This window comes from Chionomys nivalis, chromosome 2, assembly GCF_950005125.1.
Source record: "Chionomys nivalis chromosome 2, mChiNiv1.1, whole genome shotgun sequence".
Taxonomy (NCBI): Eukaryota; Metazoa; Chordata; class Mammalia; order Rodentia; family Cricetidae; genus Chionomys; species Chionomys nivalis.
In genome coordinates this window covers 3923158-3941885 of record NC_080087.1, presented here as the reverse complement: position 1 = coordinate 3941885, position 18728 = coordinate 3923158, and the positions used below count along the sequence as shown (strand labels likewise).

The following is an 18728-nucleotide window of genomic DNA, read 5'->3' as shown; positions in this document are numbered from 1 at the left end:
AGAGACAAGGTGTGGGGACTTTCAGACTGAGGAGATTTGACAGGCTTGTATCAAGAAGATTTGGGGTTTGTCATGTGGAAGATATTTGGGGTCCTGCTGGGTGAGAGCATTTAGGATCTTGGAAACAAATCTTTTGTTTTGTTTTTTTTTTTTTGCTTTGGCTTGTTTTTGTTTTTTTCGAGACTGGATTTCTCTGTGGCTTTGGTGCCTGTCCTGGAACTAGCTCTTGTAGACCAGGCTGGCCTCGAACTCCCAGAGAAATGGATCCGGATCTTAAGGAGAGACAGGTCATCGGTACTGAGGGTGCTGGGGTCTCTGGGGCTCGGGAGAGTCCAGGGTTCCTGTCTGGAAACTTGGTCTCTCTGTGGAGAGCAAGCCAGGTTCCTCAGGCAGAGGGTGGGTTGGTTCCGCGCAGGTGCATTTGGGACTAAACCAAAGGGCACTGTGCGCGCGTGTGTGAGTAAAGCTGAGGTGTCCGCGCGCGCGTGTGTGTGAGGAGCTGAGGTGCCCGCGCGCGTGTGTGAGAAGCTGAGGTGTCCGCGCGCGCCCGTGTGTGTGGAGCTGAGGTGTCCGCGCGTGTGTGTGTCTGTGGAGCTGAGGTGTCCGCGCGTGTGTGTGTGAGGAGCTGAGGTGCCCGCGCGCGCCCGTGTGTGTGAGAAGCTGAGGTGTCCGCGCGCGCGCGTGTGTGAGAGAAGCTGAGGTGTCCGCGCGCGCGCGTGTGTGAGAAGCTGAGGAGTCCGCGCGTGTGGGTCTGTGGAGCTGAGGTGTCCGCGCGTGTGTGTGTGAGGAGCTGAGGTGCCCGCGCGCGCCCGTGTGTGAGAGAAGCTGAAGAGTCCGCGCGTGTGTGTGTCTGTGGAGCTGAGGTGTCCGCGCGCGCGTGTGTGAGAAGCTGAGGTGTCCGCGCGTGTGTGTGAAAAGCTGAGGTGTCCGCGCGCGCGTGTGTGTGAGAAGCTGAGGTGCCCGCGCGCGTGTGTGAGAAGCTGAGGTGTCCGCGCGCGCGTGTGTGTGAGAAGCTGAGGTGTCCGCGCGTGTGTGAGAGAGAAGCTGAGGAGTCCGCGCGCGTGTGTGTGAGAAGCTGAGGTGTCCGCGAGCGTGTGTGTGAGAAGCTGAGGTGTCCGCGCGCGTGTGTGTCTGTGGAGCTGAGGTGTCCGCGCGTGTGTGTGTCTGTGGAGCTGAGGTGTCCGCGCGCGTGTGTGTGAGAAGCTGAGGTGTCCGCGCGTGTGTGTGAAAAGCTGAGGTGTCCGCGAGCGTGTGTGTGAGAGAAGCTGAGGTGTCCGCGCGCGCCCGTGTGTGTGGAGCTGAGGTGTCCGCGCGTGTGTGTGAGAGAAGCTGAGGAGTCCGCGCGTGTGTGTGTCTGTGGAGCTGAGGTGCCCGCGCGCGTGTGTGTCTGTGGAGCTGAGGTGCCCGCGCGCGTGTGTGTCTGTGGAGCTGAGGTGCCCGCGCGCGTGTGTGTGAGGAGCTGAGGTGTCCGCGCCCGTGTGTGTGGAGCTGAGGTGTCCGCGCCCGTGTGTGTGGAGCTGAGGAGTCCGCGCGTGTGTGTCTGTGGAGCTGAGGTGTCCGCGCGCGTGTCACGCCGAGGGCCCGGGGTCTCACGCTGAACCCAGAAGTCGCCGTCCCTGTGCTGCGGTCCCCGACTCCGTCACCCGCGCCCCCGCCGGCGTCCGTTCTCCGCGGGACTCCGAGGCTGACTGACAGGAATTGGCGCAGCCGGCCGAGGGCGGGAACAGGGGGGGCGGGGCTCTGCCTGTCAGTCACGGGCTTCCCTCAGGCTGCCCCGCCCCGAGCGGGGCCCAGCGCGCAGGCGCAGTCTCGTAGAGTGGGGGCCCAGCGCACAGGCGCAGTCCCATCCTCTGCGCGCCTAGAGTGTGGCCCAGCGCGCAGGCGCGGTCTCGTCCCTGCAGGACGCCGGTTTCTCTTGCCGCTCGATTTTGGTTTTGGTTTGTTTTTGCCGGACTAGGTTCCCCTGAGCTGTATCCAGGCTACAAAGCGTCCTGAGCGCTCAGGTCTCTCTAGCGGGGTTTCTTCCACTCAGTCTCCAGTAGGGGCTGGACACCGGGAAGCCATCGTCGTGTTGGAAATCTCTGGGACCGGAAGTCCAGCTTTGGCCGGAGTTCAGTGAGCCCAGGTCCGTCCTGAGTTAAGTAGCTAGTATCAAATATATACACAAAATCAAACGAAACAGATCTGTGTCTCCTGAAAAGAACGTAAAAATATGTCAGGCTGTGAAAGGTTTTTGATACTTACGGAGCCACCAATTTCATAATAACTTAAATAAAAATAAGCTCATAGGTTTTCTAAAATTTTTCGTGAAGTGCTAAGAATGCCTTGTTTAGTATAACAGAACCTGGAGGAATGGCCCAGCGGTTAAGAGCACTGGCTGCTCTTCATAGATCCCGAGTGCAGTGCCCTGGAATCTGGATGGATGGATGGATGGATGGATGGATGGATGGATGGATGGATGATAGATGGATGATGATAGATAGATAGATAGATAGATAGATAGATAGATAGATAGATGATAGATAGATGATGATAGATAGATAGACAGACAGACAGACAGACAGACAGACAGATAGATAGAGGAGGCAAACAGGCAAAATGCAAAAGCTTCCTTCTATGTCCTTATATAGACTTCCATGTTATAGGATTCCCCTCTGTATGCTGTGAATACCATTGGTTAATAAAGAAACTGTCTTGGCCTGTGATAGGGCAAAAGAGTAGAACTAGGCCGGAAAAACTAAACTGAATGCTGGAAAAAAGGAGGCGAAGTGAGAAAGAAGCCTGCCAGAGACAGACACTGGAGCTTTACCTGGTAAGCCACAGCCACATGGCGATACACAGATTAATGGAGATGGGCTAGTTTTTAAGACATGAGAGTTAGCCAGAAATATGCTTAAGCTCTTGACCAAACAGTATTGCAAATAATATGGTTTCTGTGGGATTATTTTAGGAGTCTGGGCTGCCTGGAAATAAACAAGCAGGTCTCCTATAACACTTTCAGTTGAAGATTTGGCCCAGATTAAAGGCAATGTCTTTCTGCCTCAAGATCCAGATTAAAGGTGTGTGCCTTCCCACCTCAAAGGTCTGGACTAGAAATGGATTCACCTTCCTCAAACCAAGCAAAAGATCTCTCACAGGTGTCCTCCATTTCCAGATTGTAGTTCATTCTAGATGTAGTCAAGATGACAACCAAGATTAGCCATCACAACTCATAGAATAAGCTATTTTGGGATTTTCAAGATGGCTCAGTGGATAGACTGATGACCTAAATTTGATCCCTGGAACTCACATGGTAGAAAGAGATAATCAATTTACACACACAACTAAATAAAATGTAAAACATTTAAAAAGTAAGCTATCTGTTGCCTTTGAGTGCCTTGTTTTGCACTGGTAAAGAGTGACTCCTTGAGTTTTACTCAGCTCCTGCTAGGTTGAGAGAGAAAACAAACAGAAAACACTATTTCAGAAATGATTCAGAAACATTTCAAGCCTAATTGTGATCCTGGAATGTTGTGTGGAAGTTTCTTCTGAAACTGAAACATTCCATCTCCCAGGAAAGCTCCTTCAAACAGAAAGTAAACAGCTAAAAACAGTTTCAGGAAGTCTCTGTTTTACAATAACAGCAGACAATACTGCAGTCACTCTCAGAGAAGTCAAGCGGCAAAGACCAGCCCAGCTACCTGGAAGCAGAGACCAATTAGACTGGATACCTGGAAGGAACGCAGACCAACTGAGCTGTCTGGAAAGGACATTTTCAATCCTTTAGGTATCTGCAGGCTGTGTAGTGTGCTTCAGGTTTTCAGTGTTTTTGTGAGCTCTCGCCCATGCGGGGGTGGGCTTTCATGGTACAGCTGTCTTTTGAGTCATTTCTGCTCCTGTAAGTAACCCTGATAAACTCACTGGTTCACCAAGTTAGACTTTGGTGGTTGTGGAGTCCCCATCTCCAGGTGAGTAGATCGTGTGTGTGTTTCTCCTCAGGAAAAGTCCGTCACAGCATGGTGTTACTTAGGGGTGAACATCTGTATTTCATAATCCAGATATTTCAGGGATTCCGATTCTATGGTTGATATGTGGTACAAAACTTGCTTATTGGTGCCATTGCTGTTATTGTAAAACTATTGATTCAGAGGAGTGGCTAGCGTTGAGTGATTATGTGGTTATTAATATGTTTATTAGATTACTAGTGAAGGCTGTCTTGTAACTAGATTTCTCCACAATAAACAAAGTAGAACATCTCTATCATGAGAAAGAAAAAAAATGCAGTAACCTGTCTCGATATGTTCTTAGGCAAAGGGAATCATAGGCAGGGATGCTCAGTAATGGGCATCCTTGGGCCTAAACCCAGGCTTTACCTTTCCTCAGACTGCTTCATATTGGTGATCGAGCCATGGGAATCCCAGACTCCATTACTTAAAAGAAAAGGCAAACATTATCAAAAGTGTTCAGGTCCAGACTAATGATATTTACAAACAAGTTTTTGTTGATGATAAGTTGTCTGTCTCCCTTTATTAGATGTCACATGTCGCTCCTATGAGTGTGTGGCTTTTTAGAATTATTCATTTGTATATTTGCCTCACAATTAAATTGGTTTTACAAAACACATTATCAAAATACCAAAAAGCCCCATCTGAGCTGTGGGCTGCAAGATTCAATTTCCATGCAAACCTATAAGCTTGAGAATTTTTACTCTGCTTTGTAATTAAAGGATACTTTAATTGTTTTATTTCATGTGTATGGGTGTTTTGCCAGCATGTATGTCTGTATCTATGTGTGTGCCTGGTGCCTGAGGAGCCCAGAGGAGGATGTTGGTTGCCTTGGAAGTAGAGTTACAGACAGTTGTAAGCTGTGTGGGTACTAAGAATGGAATCCAGGTTTTCTGTAAGAGCAGTCAGTGTGCATGACTATTAAGCCATTGTCCTAGTCTCTGAGACTTTTAAAAAATAATAATAATAACAGCTTTACTTGGTTTTTAGTAAGAGATAACAGCAAGAAATGCTGCTTTGGTATTGAAGTCCAGAATTCACACAAAACACAATTCACATCAAAGTTTCTTGGTTGGTTTAATGTAAAAACCCTCTGGCTTATAGTTCAGCAGAAAGATCATCCCTATCCTTTCTTAACACCAGGGACATAACGACACAGGTCCTTAGTCTATCATCTTGACTTCCCCAGGTGGGAAATGATAAGCCTGAAGTTATTCTTAAAATTAAGGGTTGTAGCTGGGCGGTGGTGGCGCACGCCTTTAATCCCAGCACTTGGGAGGCAGAGGCAGGCGGATCTCTGTGAGTTCGAGACCAGCCTGGTCTACAAGAGCTAGTTCCAGGATAGGCTCCAAAACCACAGAGAAACCCTGTCTCGAAAAACAAAAACAAACAAACAAACAAAAAAAAAAAATTAAGGATTGCAGGGCTGGAGAGACGGCTCAGCGGTTAAGAGCACTGCCTGCTCTTCCAAAGGTCCTGAGTTCAATTCCCAGCAACCACATAACCATCTGTAGTGAGGTCTGGTGCCCTCTTCTGGCCTTCAGGCATACACAGAGACAGACATAATAAATAAATAAATAAATAAATAAATAAATATTAAAAAAAAATTAAGGGTTGCAAGAATTTACTTCTGCCCAGAGGCGTGTGTTGTGGTCTGCGGAAGTGTCCTTGCACGCCTCTGGAACGGAGCCACGGAACAACGATACAGGTCTCCAGATAACAAAGTCAAAGGAAAATAACCCAAGGATAATAATTCTTTCTTGACCCATGTTACTTCATCCCAGTTACTGCTGGTAGGATCTAGCTCTTTTGCAGACTTTGATTTATGAGGGCTCAGTTGCCCACTAACTGGTAGCCACATTCATGACAGTGGCATAGCTCACAACCAAACAGCTTGCTTTATCACAGCAGAGACTGAGGAGAGCCAAAAGTTTTACAGAAGGTGGGTATCACAGACGTTTACAGCAGACACAGCCCAGCCCTTTTGCCTAATCTCCTGCCCAGAGAAAATCCAGTAGACCTAGGGCACTTTTGTAACACATAAAGGGATGGTTGCCAGGAAGTGAGGATTATTGGAGGTTCTTCCATTAACTGCACACCATATGGAGATGCTGTGACAAACCTGTCAGAGTTTACTGAGTTGAGGAGACTTCCCAGCTAAGCTGGATGTGACTTAAGTTTGGAAGCAAGGACATGTCGATGGAATTAATTGAGCTAAACCTAAATTATACTGGAATACCAAATGTTCTTACTCCAGTGTGGCCAGCATGCATATAAGAACAGATAACTGTCAGGTCACGTTAGACTTCTGAGCGACTTAAAGGGATGAAAAGCAGAAAAAGAGGCAGCGGCTTATCTTCAATAGACAGGACCACGTTTATCAGCACACACAGTTGAGGGTACACTCACATTCATGGGTGGTTGAGGTGGCCTACAGAAAGAGACCGCTACGACCAGTTGTAGGGACGGAAGTGAGTGTAGCATGTAGCTTCCATTTCCTCCTGTAGTCCTTCCGTTCTGGAGTTGCCTGCCCTAGGTCTAGACGGGCTAATCAGCAGATAAGATGATGTGTGATCTTGTAAGGATCTTGTTTTAAAACGGGAGACACTCCTTTGTTCTAAACTTGAAAGGGTATAGAAAATCAGGGAGTTGGGGGCAGGGTTGTAGATTCTTCCTTTAGCTGCTTCCTGGTGAGGACTGTCGTTGTTGGAGGGGGTCTCGGGTCTGTTGAAGAGGGTCCTCTACTTTAGCTGCAGTGGATCCGGGATTGCCATCCTGCATCCCCGGAGACACTAAAGGCGGGGCCGGGGTGTCAGACGGCTCAGGGCTCCTTGTTTTTCTCTTCAGAGGTCACCAAAACCACTTTCGAGGGTGTGAGGGCACCAGTCTTCTTTAACTGCTTCAGTCTGACAAAAAATTGATGAGGGGACAAGGTGAGCAGCCGTTAGGGTGCCTCAGAAGAGGGTCCACCCAGAGAGCCAGGATAAACTAACAGTTGACAGGGATCCAGAGCATAAGTCAGAAGCTGACTCTAAGATCCTCCATTGGGCAAGATGATCTATCTCCCTGTCATGTGACACGTGAAGAATAATTCATATTTTCTGTGGACAAGGAGGAAGATTTTCTGGTTGGCCTACATGGCTAGAGCTGGTCAGGCCTACACAGCTGGGGGCAGAAGCCGCAGGCGTTTGACAGGTCTTATCTCCCTGTGCATTCTAATCCTGTAGTGTGCATCCCTTTCCATAATGGAACCCACTCTGGTGGAACTGCAGTCCGTCCAAGGAAACCACCTGGGCTTGCGGACATCCTGCTATGCAAGTGTATTACAAATTTAACTCATTTTACTGAATCATTCACTTCTTCATAACCATTTTTAAAAATATGTATGATTTTGAATATTATTTAACATTAAGCAATTTTCAAACTTGTTTTAAGCTTGTTTTGAGTTATTCGTTTTAGGCTTAATTTTACAAACAAGACAAAAGATTATATAATGGGAGATAAATTATTTACAAGTTTGGCTCTGTAAATAAATTATGTTTATACTTACCATGACTACAAACATAGTTCTGAGCACATTAAAGAATCTGATTATTTATAAAGTGACTAACTGTTAACTCTTGAGTCTTATTATCGTTAACAATTTGCAATAAGTTAGTAACTTTTACAAGTTTAGGATTTCATAATTTTGTTATGAGGAACCTTCCAGAGATGACCATTCAAATGGAGTTTTTAGCAAATTGAAAGTCTTTATTTCTCTTCCCCTCACCCCTTGCCACTTGCAGCACTCCAGAGAGCAGGCCTGTTCCCCATCTGGGCAGCACAGTAGGGGTGACCCTGTTGACTGGGTCGCTGGTGAGCTAGCCACAAAGACGTAAGAAGGGAAGACCTGGACCCCTCTCTCATCTGCCATACAGCGGCGTGGGCGAAGGAGAGATGTCCCCACCCCTCGCTGCCTGTGGCAGGTGGGAGAGCTGGTCCTACCCCTTGCTGGTACTCAGGAGAGCAGGGCCCATACCTCACCTGGGCAGTACAGTAGAACTGACCCTGCTGGCGGGGGCACAGGTGAGCTGGCCCTGAAAGTGGGGGAACAGGCCCGGCCCCCTCATCTCATGTGGTGGTGTGGGCAAGAGAAAGAGGCCGTGCCTTCTTACCCTGTACCACCTGCAGTCGGTGGCGAGCTGGCCTGGGGTTATGGCAAGGGAGTGGAAGAACTGGCCCTGCCCCCGAACAGCTGCAGCCCTGGGAAGTGTGGCTTCGGCACCTGCCTGGGCTGCACAGTAGAGCTGGCCCTGGTGTCTAGGTGCAAGTCAGCTGGCCCTGAGAGCAGGAGAAACGGCCCCGCCCCTTGCTGCTTGTTGCATTGGGTGGGCTAGCTGGAGTTCAGCTGAGAGCTTGCCTTGGTGAGGGGATGAGGGAGAGCTGACCGGCTGACCAACCCAGCTACCACCCAGGTCCAGAACCAGGGAGATGAGTTGCCCCCACTAACATCCACCCATCTGCGATCTGCTGGAGCGTGTGAAGGGACCTGACCTGCCCCAAACCAGACCACTGACTCATTGCAGTGAACATTTGAGAGTAAAGATGTGTGGACTGGAGGGTCCACTGTGTGACTCACTGTCACACTGAAGCTTCCACAAGATTTTTTTTTCCTTTTCTTTAAAATTTTATTTTATTTTGTTCTGGGGGGTGGGTCGCAGGGATGCGAAGGGATGAGATGAATGGGATCAGGAAGCACGATGTGAAATCCAGAATCAATAAAAAGTTAAAAAAAAAAAGTCTTTATTCCAGTCAGCTGGGACTCAGGTATTTAGGGCCCTAGGAGTGGTCCTGAGTGTTATCATTTATAAACACAACACAGGTGACCTGAGGCTGCTCCCATGAGGGGCAGCGACAGGCCACCTGAGGCCTTGACGGGTCCCCTTGTGGGTGGGAAACCCTGGAGGATGACAGACAGACAGATATGCCACGCAGAGAGAGTTTGGGTGTAGAGTTTATTTAGTGGATTATGGAGGGGGAAGGGGAGGGGGAATGGAAGATGTCGGGGGAGATGCAGAAGCTGCCTCTCCAGAAGGGGAGGGAGGGAAGGAGGGAGGCAGGGAAGGAGGGAGGGAGGGAAGGAGGGAGGGAGGGAGGGAGGGAGAGAGAGAGAGAGAGAGAGCGCGAGCAGCTGGGATTCTCTTACCTTGGGTGGGGAGTGGGCGGGGCTTCTCTCTCTCTCTTTTTTTTTTTTTTTGGTTTTTCGAGACAGGGTTTCTCTGTGGGTTTGGAGCCTGTCCTGGAACTAGCTCTGTAGACCAGGCTGGTCTCGAACTCACAGAGATCCACCAGCCTCTGCCTCCCGAGTGCTGGGATTAAAGGCGTGGGACTTGTCTCTTAAAGGGACAGGGTACTCAGGTGACAGACTAGGCCAGCAGACTATAACAGTCCCATCTTTTTCTTATAGGCATAGCAGGTTGAGGGAACTGGGACAGCAGATTCTCAAGATTGCGCCCTGCTTATCTGTGGGTGACATTTTGGAGGGCCTGAGAAAGCTGGGTGCTGGTTACTTTACCCCTGTCCAGGATTTGTGGTGTGGAAATGTCTGGGGTCTCTTTGACCTGGCAAGGTGTTGGCAGGGCAGAGGGCAAGGTTAAGTTTAGGAAGAAAAAAATTTCAGAACCAGAGAATTAAGAGGGGTGCATCTAACCTGTTTAAGATGAATCTTTTAATTTGGTTCCCTGAAACTCATAAGAATATTTTTGAGTTTGTAAAATGTAAGTTTTAGGCACATGTATGGTATAAAGAGCAGCATATTTATGTCAGAATGACTGTGACAGATGTTTCTGCACAATGAAAAGTATCTTTAAGACTATGGAAGGCAGCGTGAGAGAGATTTGATAACTGTATTTGTCCTCACACCTTTATAACTTGTAGGTACACATTTTAATAACTTGAATTTGTATATCTTAAAACACCATTTATTTAGAGTGTGTTAAGAAGTTGTGCTGAATTTTTTTTTGGTGAGATTGTCCTTTTAAAATGACAAAACCTCTCAGCTGTCAAACTGCATCTGAGAACTTGGAGAAGGATAAAATTTTACTTGAGTCCCAGCACTTGGGAGGCAGAGGTAGGCGGATCTCTGTGAGTTCGAGACCAGCCTGGTCTACAAGAGCTAGTTCCAGGACAGGCTCCAAAACCACAGAGAAACCCTGTCTCGAAAAACCAAAAAAAAAAAAAAAAAAAAAAATTTTACTTGAGGCATTATTGAGTAAGAAAGCAACAAAGAACTTGCTTGATTGGCTACCTAGAGCTACTCCTCAGGGTTCTCTATGATTGTTGAGGGCTGTGTTTGTCTTCTGCTGTTAGAAACAGGGCCTGCCAGGCTCCAGAAGATCCTGTGAGTTAGGAAATCTAAGACAAACCTACCTTGGCCTGAGCAGCTAGGCAAGTCAATTCCATTTGGTTCTTTGCCCACGTCTGGAGATCTTCAGCTTAGATGAAAGACAGTTTTGCCCAGTGTTTAGTGCTTTCACTTGCTGAAGCGAATTGTGCATAGACATTGTTCTGTGCCCATCTGTCTTCTGTCTTCTTTGGAGGAAATAGATTGCTGATGCTAGGAGCCAACCTGTCTCTCTGTTATGAAAAGTCTTTTAATAATTAAACATTTAAATGCCATATTCCCCAGATCTCTGAGCAGTTGAGGGCTGTTTATTAGGTATAGATAAGTTATAACTACAGTATAGTGTGGGGAGCCGCCCCTGCATACTCCATTACAAGATGGCACCTGCATTCGGCAGCACCAACTGAAATTTCCATCCCTTGTTCTCTGCCTCTCCCGTGGCGTCATATGGGCTGACGAGCTGCAACCAGTCAGAGCGTGACACGTCGGAGGCGAGGACTATTAACCTATAAAAGGATTGGGCTTTGGTCCTCTGGGGTCTCCGCTCTGTAAGCTTATGCTCTCCCTCTCAAGATGCATTAAAGCTTTCTGCAGAAGGATCCTGTGTGTGCCGCGTCGTTCTTGCTGGCGAGACGGTTGCGCGGGACAACTGGTGCCGAAATCCCGGGAACCTCAACATCGTCAGCACCATCGGAGATCCCTTGGATTCAAGGAGGATTCAGAACTGCAGGTGGATACGCTCAGAGAGGTATGTCTTTTCTGGATTTTGGCTTGGACCTCTCGCCGCCTTAGGAAGATAGTGTTGAAGCCATAGTGATTGTCCTGGGAGTGCTACTATGCTCTGCTTTCACCGTTATGATTGTTAGGTGCGTTAAGTCCGACGTAGATAAGCGGCAGCACTCTGTTGTGTGCCTCAGTCTCTTGTAGATAAAAGAGCCGTAGGCGGAGTTTACTTTCATTTTCTTCGCACTTGTAAGACGGACGTAGATAAGCCGCGGGTGTCTGCTCGTTATCATGGGCTCCTCTCAGTCTATCGTTACAGCGCTAGAAACGGTGTTAAAGCAACGAGACATAAAAGTTGCCAATCGGACACTTAAAAATTTTGTCAAAGAAATTGATCGGGTGGCTCCCTGGTATGTTTGCTCCGGGTCCTTGACTCTTGCCTCATGGAATAAATTGGGTAAAGATCTTGATAAAAAACTGGCAGAAGGGGAATTGAGACAGGGGACAAGGGCCATTTGGAAACTTGTTAAGAACTGTTTAGAGGATGAAGCCTGTCGGGCTGTTGTAGCGGAGGGACGAAATGTCCTTGAAGAAGTCCAGGATAGCATGTCAGAAACTGAGCGTAGTGAGAGGTTGGGCGCGCGCAAGAAAAAACCAGTCCCAATTAAGGAAAATGCCCCCCCCCCCGTGCATCTAATGACAAGGGGGTGTATGCATCGGACCCTAGAGGTCCCTTGCCTGTTGTAAGAAAGAAAGGGAGTACTAGTCTATACCCTTTACAAGAGCTTGAAGCTTTAATTGCCGATAGCTCCGATGATTCTAAAAGTTCAGAAGAAGAAGACTTAGACCCTGAGGAAGAAGCTGAACTAGAGGAGGAAGAAGCCAGATATGAGGAGGAGAGGTATCATCCTGATGATCACTTGCGGAGTAAGAGAGAGCCCCGAAAGCGGCAGCCTTATGCAGCCTCCCCGCAGGTAGTCCCTTCAGCGCCCCCTCCTTATGAAATGCGCCGGAAGTCCTTCTCCTTCCTCCCGGAGAAAGTAAAAAGAAAACTACGCCTTGCTTATCCTGTTTTTGAAGGCGCAGAGGGAGGACGGGTGCATGCACCCATAGAGTATAATCAACTTAAAGAATTGGCAGAGTCGGTCAGAAAATATGGAGTAACAGCCAACTTTACTCTAGCACAATTGGACAGGCTGGCCATGGCCGCCATGACCCCAGCTGACTGGCAGACGGTGGCGAAAGCATCGCTTGTCAGCATGGGCCAATATTTGGAATGGAAAGCTCTCTGGCATGAAGCTGCACAGGAGCAAGCCAGGGCCAATGCTATGGCTCTGACTCCGGAACAGCAACAATGGACGTTCGACCTCCTGACAGGTCAAGGGCGTTTTGCAGCTAATCAAACAGATTATCACTGGGGTGCATATCGGCAAATCGCTGATATGGCCATTAGGGCCTGGAAGGCACTCTCCAAAAAGGGGGAAGTGAATAATCAGCTCACTAAGATTATTCAAGGGACCCAGGAGCCTTTTTCAGATTTTGTGGCGCGAATGACAGAGGCAGCAGGGCACATCTTTGGTGATCCTGAAACAGCCGCGCCTCTTACTGAACAGCTAATCTTTGAGAATGCCACTCAGGAATGTCGCGCGGCCATAGCCCCAAGAAAGAATAAAGGACTACAAGATTGGCTCAGGATTTGTAGAGAACTTGGTGGTCCCCTTACTAATGAAGGATTGGCTGCTGCCATTTTACAGTCTCAAAAGCGCCCCCTTAAAGGGCCTGACAAAAGAGTTTGCTTTAAATGTGGAAAGCCAGGGCATTTAAAAAAGGATTGTAGAGCATCAGAAAGAGAAAGGGCTCCACCTACCCTCTGTACCCGCTGTGGTAAGGGCTACCACAAAGCTGAGCTATGTCGCTCAGTAAGGGATATAAAGGGCAGAGTTCTCCCTCCTATGGAGACATTTGTGAATAAGAATCCAAAAAACGGGGCAGTGGGCCCTCGATCCCAGGGCCCACAAAAATATGGGAACAGGTTTATCAAGGCAACAGACAAGGCAACAGAACAAGAATGGACTTGTGCGCCTCCTCCGACTTCTTACTAATGCCCCAGATGGGGGTGCAGCCTGTCCCTGTTCAGGTGCCTACACCGTTGCCACAAGGGAGCGTAGGTCTCCTTTTAGGCCGAGGATCGCTCACCCTGCAGGGACTAATTGTCCATCCTGGTATAATTGATAATCAACATGTCCCTGAGATTCAAGTATTATGTTCCAGTCCTAATGGGGTTTTTTCTATTAGTAAAGGAGATAGAATAGCTCAGCTGCTGCTCCTCCCAGGTGATGCTCATCAGAAAACAGAAGACAGACAGATGGGATCCTCAGGCCAGGATTCAGCTTACTTAGTTGTTAGCCTCCAGGATAGGCCAAAGTTGTCCCTCTGGGTTAATGGTAAGCGTTTTGAAGGCATTTTGGACACCGGAGCGGACAAAAGCATAATTTCCTCCCATTGGTGGCCCAAATCTTGGCCAACTACTGAAGCGTCACATTCTTTACAAGGACTGGGATATAATGCTCACCCAACTATCAGCTCCTCGGTCCTTATTTGGAGGACCATGGAAGGACAGGAGGGACGGTTCACCCCGTATGTACTAGCCTTGCCTGTTAACTTATGGGGACGGGATGTTATGCAAGCCATGGGACTTACTTTATCTAATGAATATTCACCACAAGCAATCAATATTATGAGAAAGATAGGGTACAAGGTGGGAAAAGGACTAGGGCGCCTAGGACAAGGGCGGACAGAACCTGTGGCGCCCGACCCCAACCAAGAAAGACAGGGCCTGGGTTTTTCCTAGGCGCCACTGGGGCAGCACGACCCATACCATGGAAAACAGAGACCCCGGTGTGGGTTCCCCAGTGGCCACTGACCTCTGAAAAATTGAAGGCGGTAACCAGCCTTATTTCTGAACAGCTAGCCTTGGGACACATTGAACCATCAACCTCCCCTTGGAATACCCCAATTTTTGTCATCAAAAGGATGTCAGGAAAATGGCGCTTGCTACATGATCTAAGAGCCATTAATGAACAAATGCACCCCCTAGGGGCTGTGCAGCGGGGGCTCCCGGTGCTTTCCACCTTGCCCAAAGATTGGAACTTAATTATATTAGACATCAAAGATTGTTTTTTCTCCATCCCTTTGTATCCTCCTGATAGACCACGTTTTGCATTTACTGTCCCCTCCATTAATCATATGGAACCTGATAAGAGATGCCAATGGAAGGTATTGCCCCAGGGCATGGCAAATAGTCCGACTATGTGTCAATTGTATGTACAAGAGGCCCTAAGGCCAATAAGAGAACAATTTCCAATGCTAATAGTTATTCACTATATGGATGATGTGCTTATATGTCATAAAGATCAAAAACTTCTTCAAGAAGCCTATCCTTTATTACTTAAGACCTTACAGTTTTGGGACCTCCAAATTGCTACCGAAAAGGTCCAAGTTGCTAATTCTGGGCATTTTTTAGGTTCCTTAATTTTTCCAGATAAGATTCTTCCACAAAAACTTAAAATTTACAGAAATGATTTATGTACTTTAAATGATTTTCAAAGGCTGCTAGGAGATATTAATTGGCTTCGCCCATTTTTAAAGATTCCCTCTGCTGACCTAAAGCCCTTATTTGATATTTTAGAGGGAGATGCCCACATTACCTCCCCCAGATCTTTAACCCCTGCAGCCGAAGCTGCCCTCCTTTTAGTGGAAAGGGCCATTGAAGAGGCACAATTATGCCGTATAGATTCATCCCAACCCTTTTCCCTATGCGTGTTCAAAACAAGGAAGTTGCCCACTGCAGTGCTTTGGCAAAATGGGCCGCTTTTATGAGTCCATCCACATGCTTCCCCTCAAAAAATAATTGATTGGTACCCTGCAGCCATAGCTCAAATTGCCCTTAAAGGCTTGAAGGCAGCTGTTGGCCATTTTGGCAAGCACCCCATTTCCATTATAGTTCCTTATAACTCCCACCAAGTACAAACATTGGCTGCCACTTCTGATGATTGGGCCATTTTGGTCACCACCTTTTTAGGAAAGATTGATAATCATTATCCTAAACATCCTTTGATACGATTTGCTGCGGAACACCCTATAGTTTTTCCCCGAGTGACTTCACCCACCCCATTGAAGGATGGGCTGGTGGTGTATACAGATGGTTCAAAGGGCGGTCTTGGAGCCTACGTTGTAGGCTCCAGGGTGTTTTCACGATCCTATACAGAGACCTCCCATCAAATAGTGGAGTGCCTGGTGGTGTTGGAAGTTTTTCAAAAATTTTTGGGCCCTCTCAATATTGTTTCTGATTCCTTTTATGTAGTCAATGCTGTTAACTTGCTTGAAACTGCCAGGATTATAAAATCCACAAGCAAAGTGGCACTTCTTTTTCAAAAATTACAGGATTGTTTACTGCATAGGAAAGCTCCTTTTTTTATCACTCACATTAGGGCCCATTCGGGCCTCCCTGGACCAATGAGCCTTGGCAATGATTTGGCAGACAAAGCCACGTGACTGGCTGCAGCCGCATTTGCTTCACCCTTACAAGCTGCCAAGGCTTTTCATAATAACTTCCATGTCACCTCTGAGACTTTACGCAGGCGCTTCTCTTTAACCAGAAAAGAAGCCCGTGATATTGTTACCCAATGTCACAATTGCTGTCAGTTTCTTCCTATTCGTCATACAGGTATCAACCCCAGAGGAATTTTACCGCTACAGGTGTGGCAAATGGATGTTACTCATGTCCCCTCATTTGGAAAGTTACAATATGTTCATGTGTCAATAGACACCTGTTCTGGTGTTCTCCATTCAACGCCACTTACAGGGGAAAAAACTTGCCATGTTATTCAACATTGCCTCGAGGCATGGAGTGCCTGGGGAAAGCCCAGATGCCTCAAGACTGATAATGGACCTGCTTATACTTCTCAAAAATTTAAACAATTTTGTGCACAGATGCAAGTCACACATGTTACAGGCTTGCCTTACAACCCTCAGGGACAAGGTATTATTGAGCGCGCACATCGTACGCTTAAATCTTATCTCATAAAACAAAAAGGGGGAATTGTACAGGACTTACCCCCAGTACCGAGGGTTGCTATTGCTGTAGCACTTTTTACTGTGAATTTTTTAAATTCGGATGAAAATGATCAAACCGCAGCACAGAGACATTGCTCGGACCCACAGCAGCCTAAGGAATTAGTAAAATGGAAAGATGTGCTGACTAATGAATGGAAAGGCCCGGATCCTATTTTAATAAGATCCAGGGGAGCTGTTTGTGTTTTTCCACAGGATGAAGAAAATCCCTTTTGGGTCCCTGAGAGACTCACCAGAACTGTCTTGGAGCAGGAAAATGAAACCGACCAGCAACATAAAGAAAAAGAACAGGGCGCTTCTTGTGATGCTGTTGATGATTAAGATTATGGTAATTCAAGGGGAGCCACGTTGGGGAATAATGTCGACATTCCCATTGCCAATGCCGGTAATGTATAATGCACAAGTTTTCCCCCGATTTTTTGCCACTAATAAAGAACTGGGACTTGCCTTTCTGCCCAAAGATGAACAAATTCAAGAACTTAAAGAAAACAGGACTATCTCCCTTAAAGGGAGCCTTTGCTTCCTGGTGAAAGAACAAAATAATAGTGATTCCTGTAACCAATCCTCAGCCTGGCTAAAAGAGGCTAGATGGGGATCTAACAGTAATATTGTAATCAATGCTACAGTCATCTATGGCAGATGGCACAATTGGGCTGCGAGCAAAAGCTCCCTGGCCTATGTGTTACTTCCATTCAGTATGAAAATTTTACCAGAGCAGCTAATTTGTCTATAAGTCTTTTGCAGTTCATTTTGCAGAACTGGACCGTTGAATTTGAACAGACGCTTCGCGAGTTGAGAGCCGCCATTGTCTAGATCAACTCTACCCGCCTTGATCTGTCCTTCATGGAGGGGCTGTCTTCCTAGATTTCCTCGACTGTTTCTTATTTCAAAGGATGGGTGGGGGTGGGGTTGTTTGGTGTGATCGTTTGCTGCAAAATGGTGTTTCTCCTCTGGCTGGTTTGCAGGCTCAGAACCAAAACAAAAGAGACAAGGTGGTGATTGCACAGGCTCTTGTCGCCCTAGAACAGGGGGCTCCCACTAACATCTGGCTAAATATGCTCAAGCAATAGGCTATTCGCTGGACAGCCCTTGCACACCCGGAACTTAGGTTCATTGCACAGGGTAGGGTGTCTGGCCTTTCATCCCAAGAGGGGTGTTGAGTGAAGTGCATCGCACAGAGAGTTGCTGCTATAACACCCTCTCTGAGAGACATGTTGTACTGCATAAGGGTTGCCTGCCTTAATCTCCCTTTCCCAGAAAAACAGCAGAGGACAGGTCAAGAGCATCTCGGGTCTCGATAAACCTAGGGATGACTTTCGTACAAGTCCTGTATGTTTGCTTGTGGGAAGTATGACCACTGTCTCTACCCTCAATAATCTGGGAAGCCTATTTGCCTTAATATATTAGAAATATTAATATATTACAAGATGGCGCCTGCATTCGGCAGCACCAACTGAAATTTCCATCCCTTGTTCTCTGCCTCTCCTGTGGCGTCATATGGGCTGACGAGCTGCAACCAGTCAGAGCGTGACACGTCGGAGGCGAGGACTATTAACCTATAAAAGGATTGGGCTTTGGTCCTCTGGGGTCTCCGCTCTGTAAGCTTATGCTCTCCCTCTCAAGATGCATTAAAGCTTTCTGCAGAAGGATCCTGTGTGTGCCGCGTCGTTCTTGCTGGCGAGACGGTTGCGCGGGACAGTATAGAATCTGCCTGGAGAGCTGAGTACAAGCTTGACTGTACTGTTTTTTTATTTTATTATTTTATTTTTAGATGCATTGGTGTTTGAACTGCATGTCTTTGTGAGGGGGCCAGATCTCCTGGAGCTTGAGTTACAGACAGTTGTGAGCTGCCATGTGCGTGCTGAGAATTGAACCTGGGTCCTCTGGAAGAGCAACCACTGCTCTTAACCACTGAGCCATCTCTCCAATCCAGACTGTACTGGTTTTTAACTTAACAGATAAAACTGTTTGCAACAGAAGCTTTTTGATAGAACTGACAGTAGTGGAGAACAGCTTAATATATTTTAAAGCAGGATTGAATCACATATACAGATCAGAACACTGAGTATCTAGAACATAGGGCTTTTAAAGGCAGAAGCCACACCCTGGCATTTTGCTCAGCAGCTTTAGGGGATGCTTCACGTAAGTAAGCAATTTGACAGAAGTTAAGATAAGCCGTTAGCTGGAGAGGGAGGTTCCTCACAAACAAGCTATTTAACAGAAGCTAAGTTAGCTGGGGCATCTTGACCTAGGACTCCTAGAACTGTCGTAATAAGAGCGGCAGGGCTGCGTCCCCGGCACCCAGCCGCCTGCATGGCTATCTTATGCCCCAAAATAATTACACGGAAACTGTATTCTTTTAATCACTGCCTGGCCCATTAGTTCTAACCTCTTATTGGCTAGCTCTTACATATTGATCTAACCCATTTCTAATATTCTGTGTAGCACAACGAGTTGGCTTACCAGGGAAGATCTTAACCTGCGTCTGTCTGGAGTGGGAGAATCAT

At 47.4% G+C, this 18728-nt stretch overlaps 1 protein-coding gene across 1 annotated transcript; it reads left to right on the top strand.

Moving 5' to 3' along the window:
• The first annotated feature begins 10486 nt into the window (after window positions 1-10486).
• Window positions 10487-13317, top strand: LOC130870442 (igE-binding protein-like). Its single transcript, XM_057763169.1, has one exon. The coding sequence runs from the start codon at window positions 12093-12095 to the stop codon at window positions 13188-13190; it is 1098 nt and encodes a 365-aa protein (XP_057619152.1). The 5' UTR covers window positions 10487-12092; the 3' UTR covers window positions 13191-13317.
• The last annotated feature ends 5411 nt before the right edge of the window (window positions 13318-18728 follow it).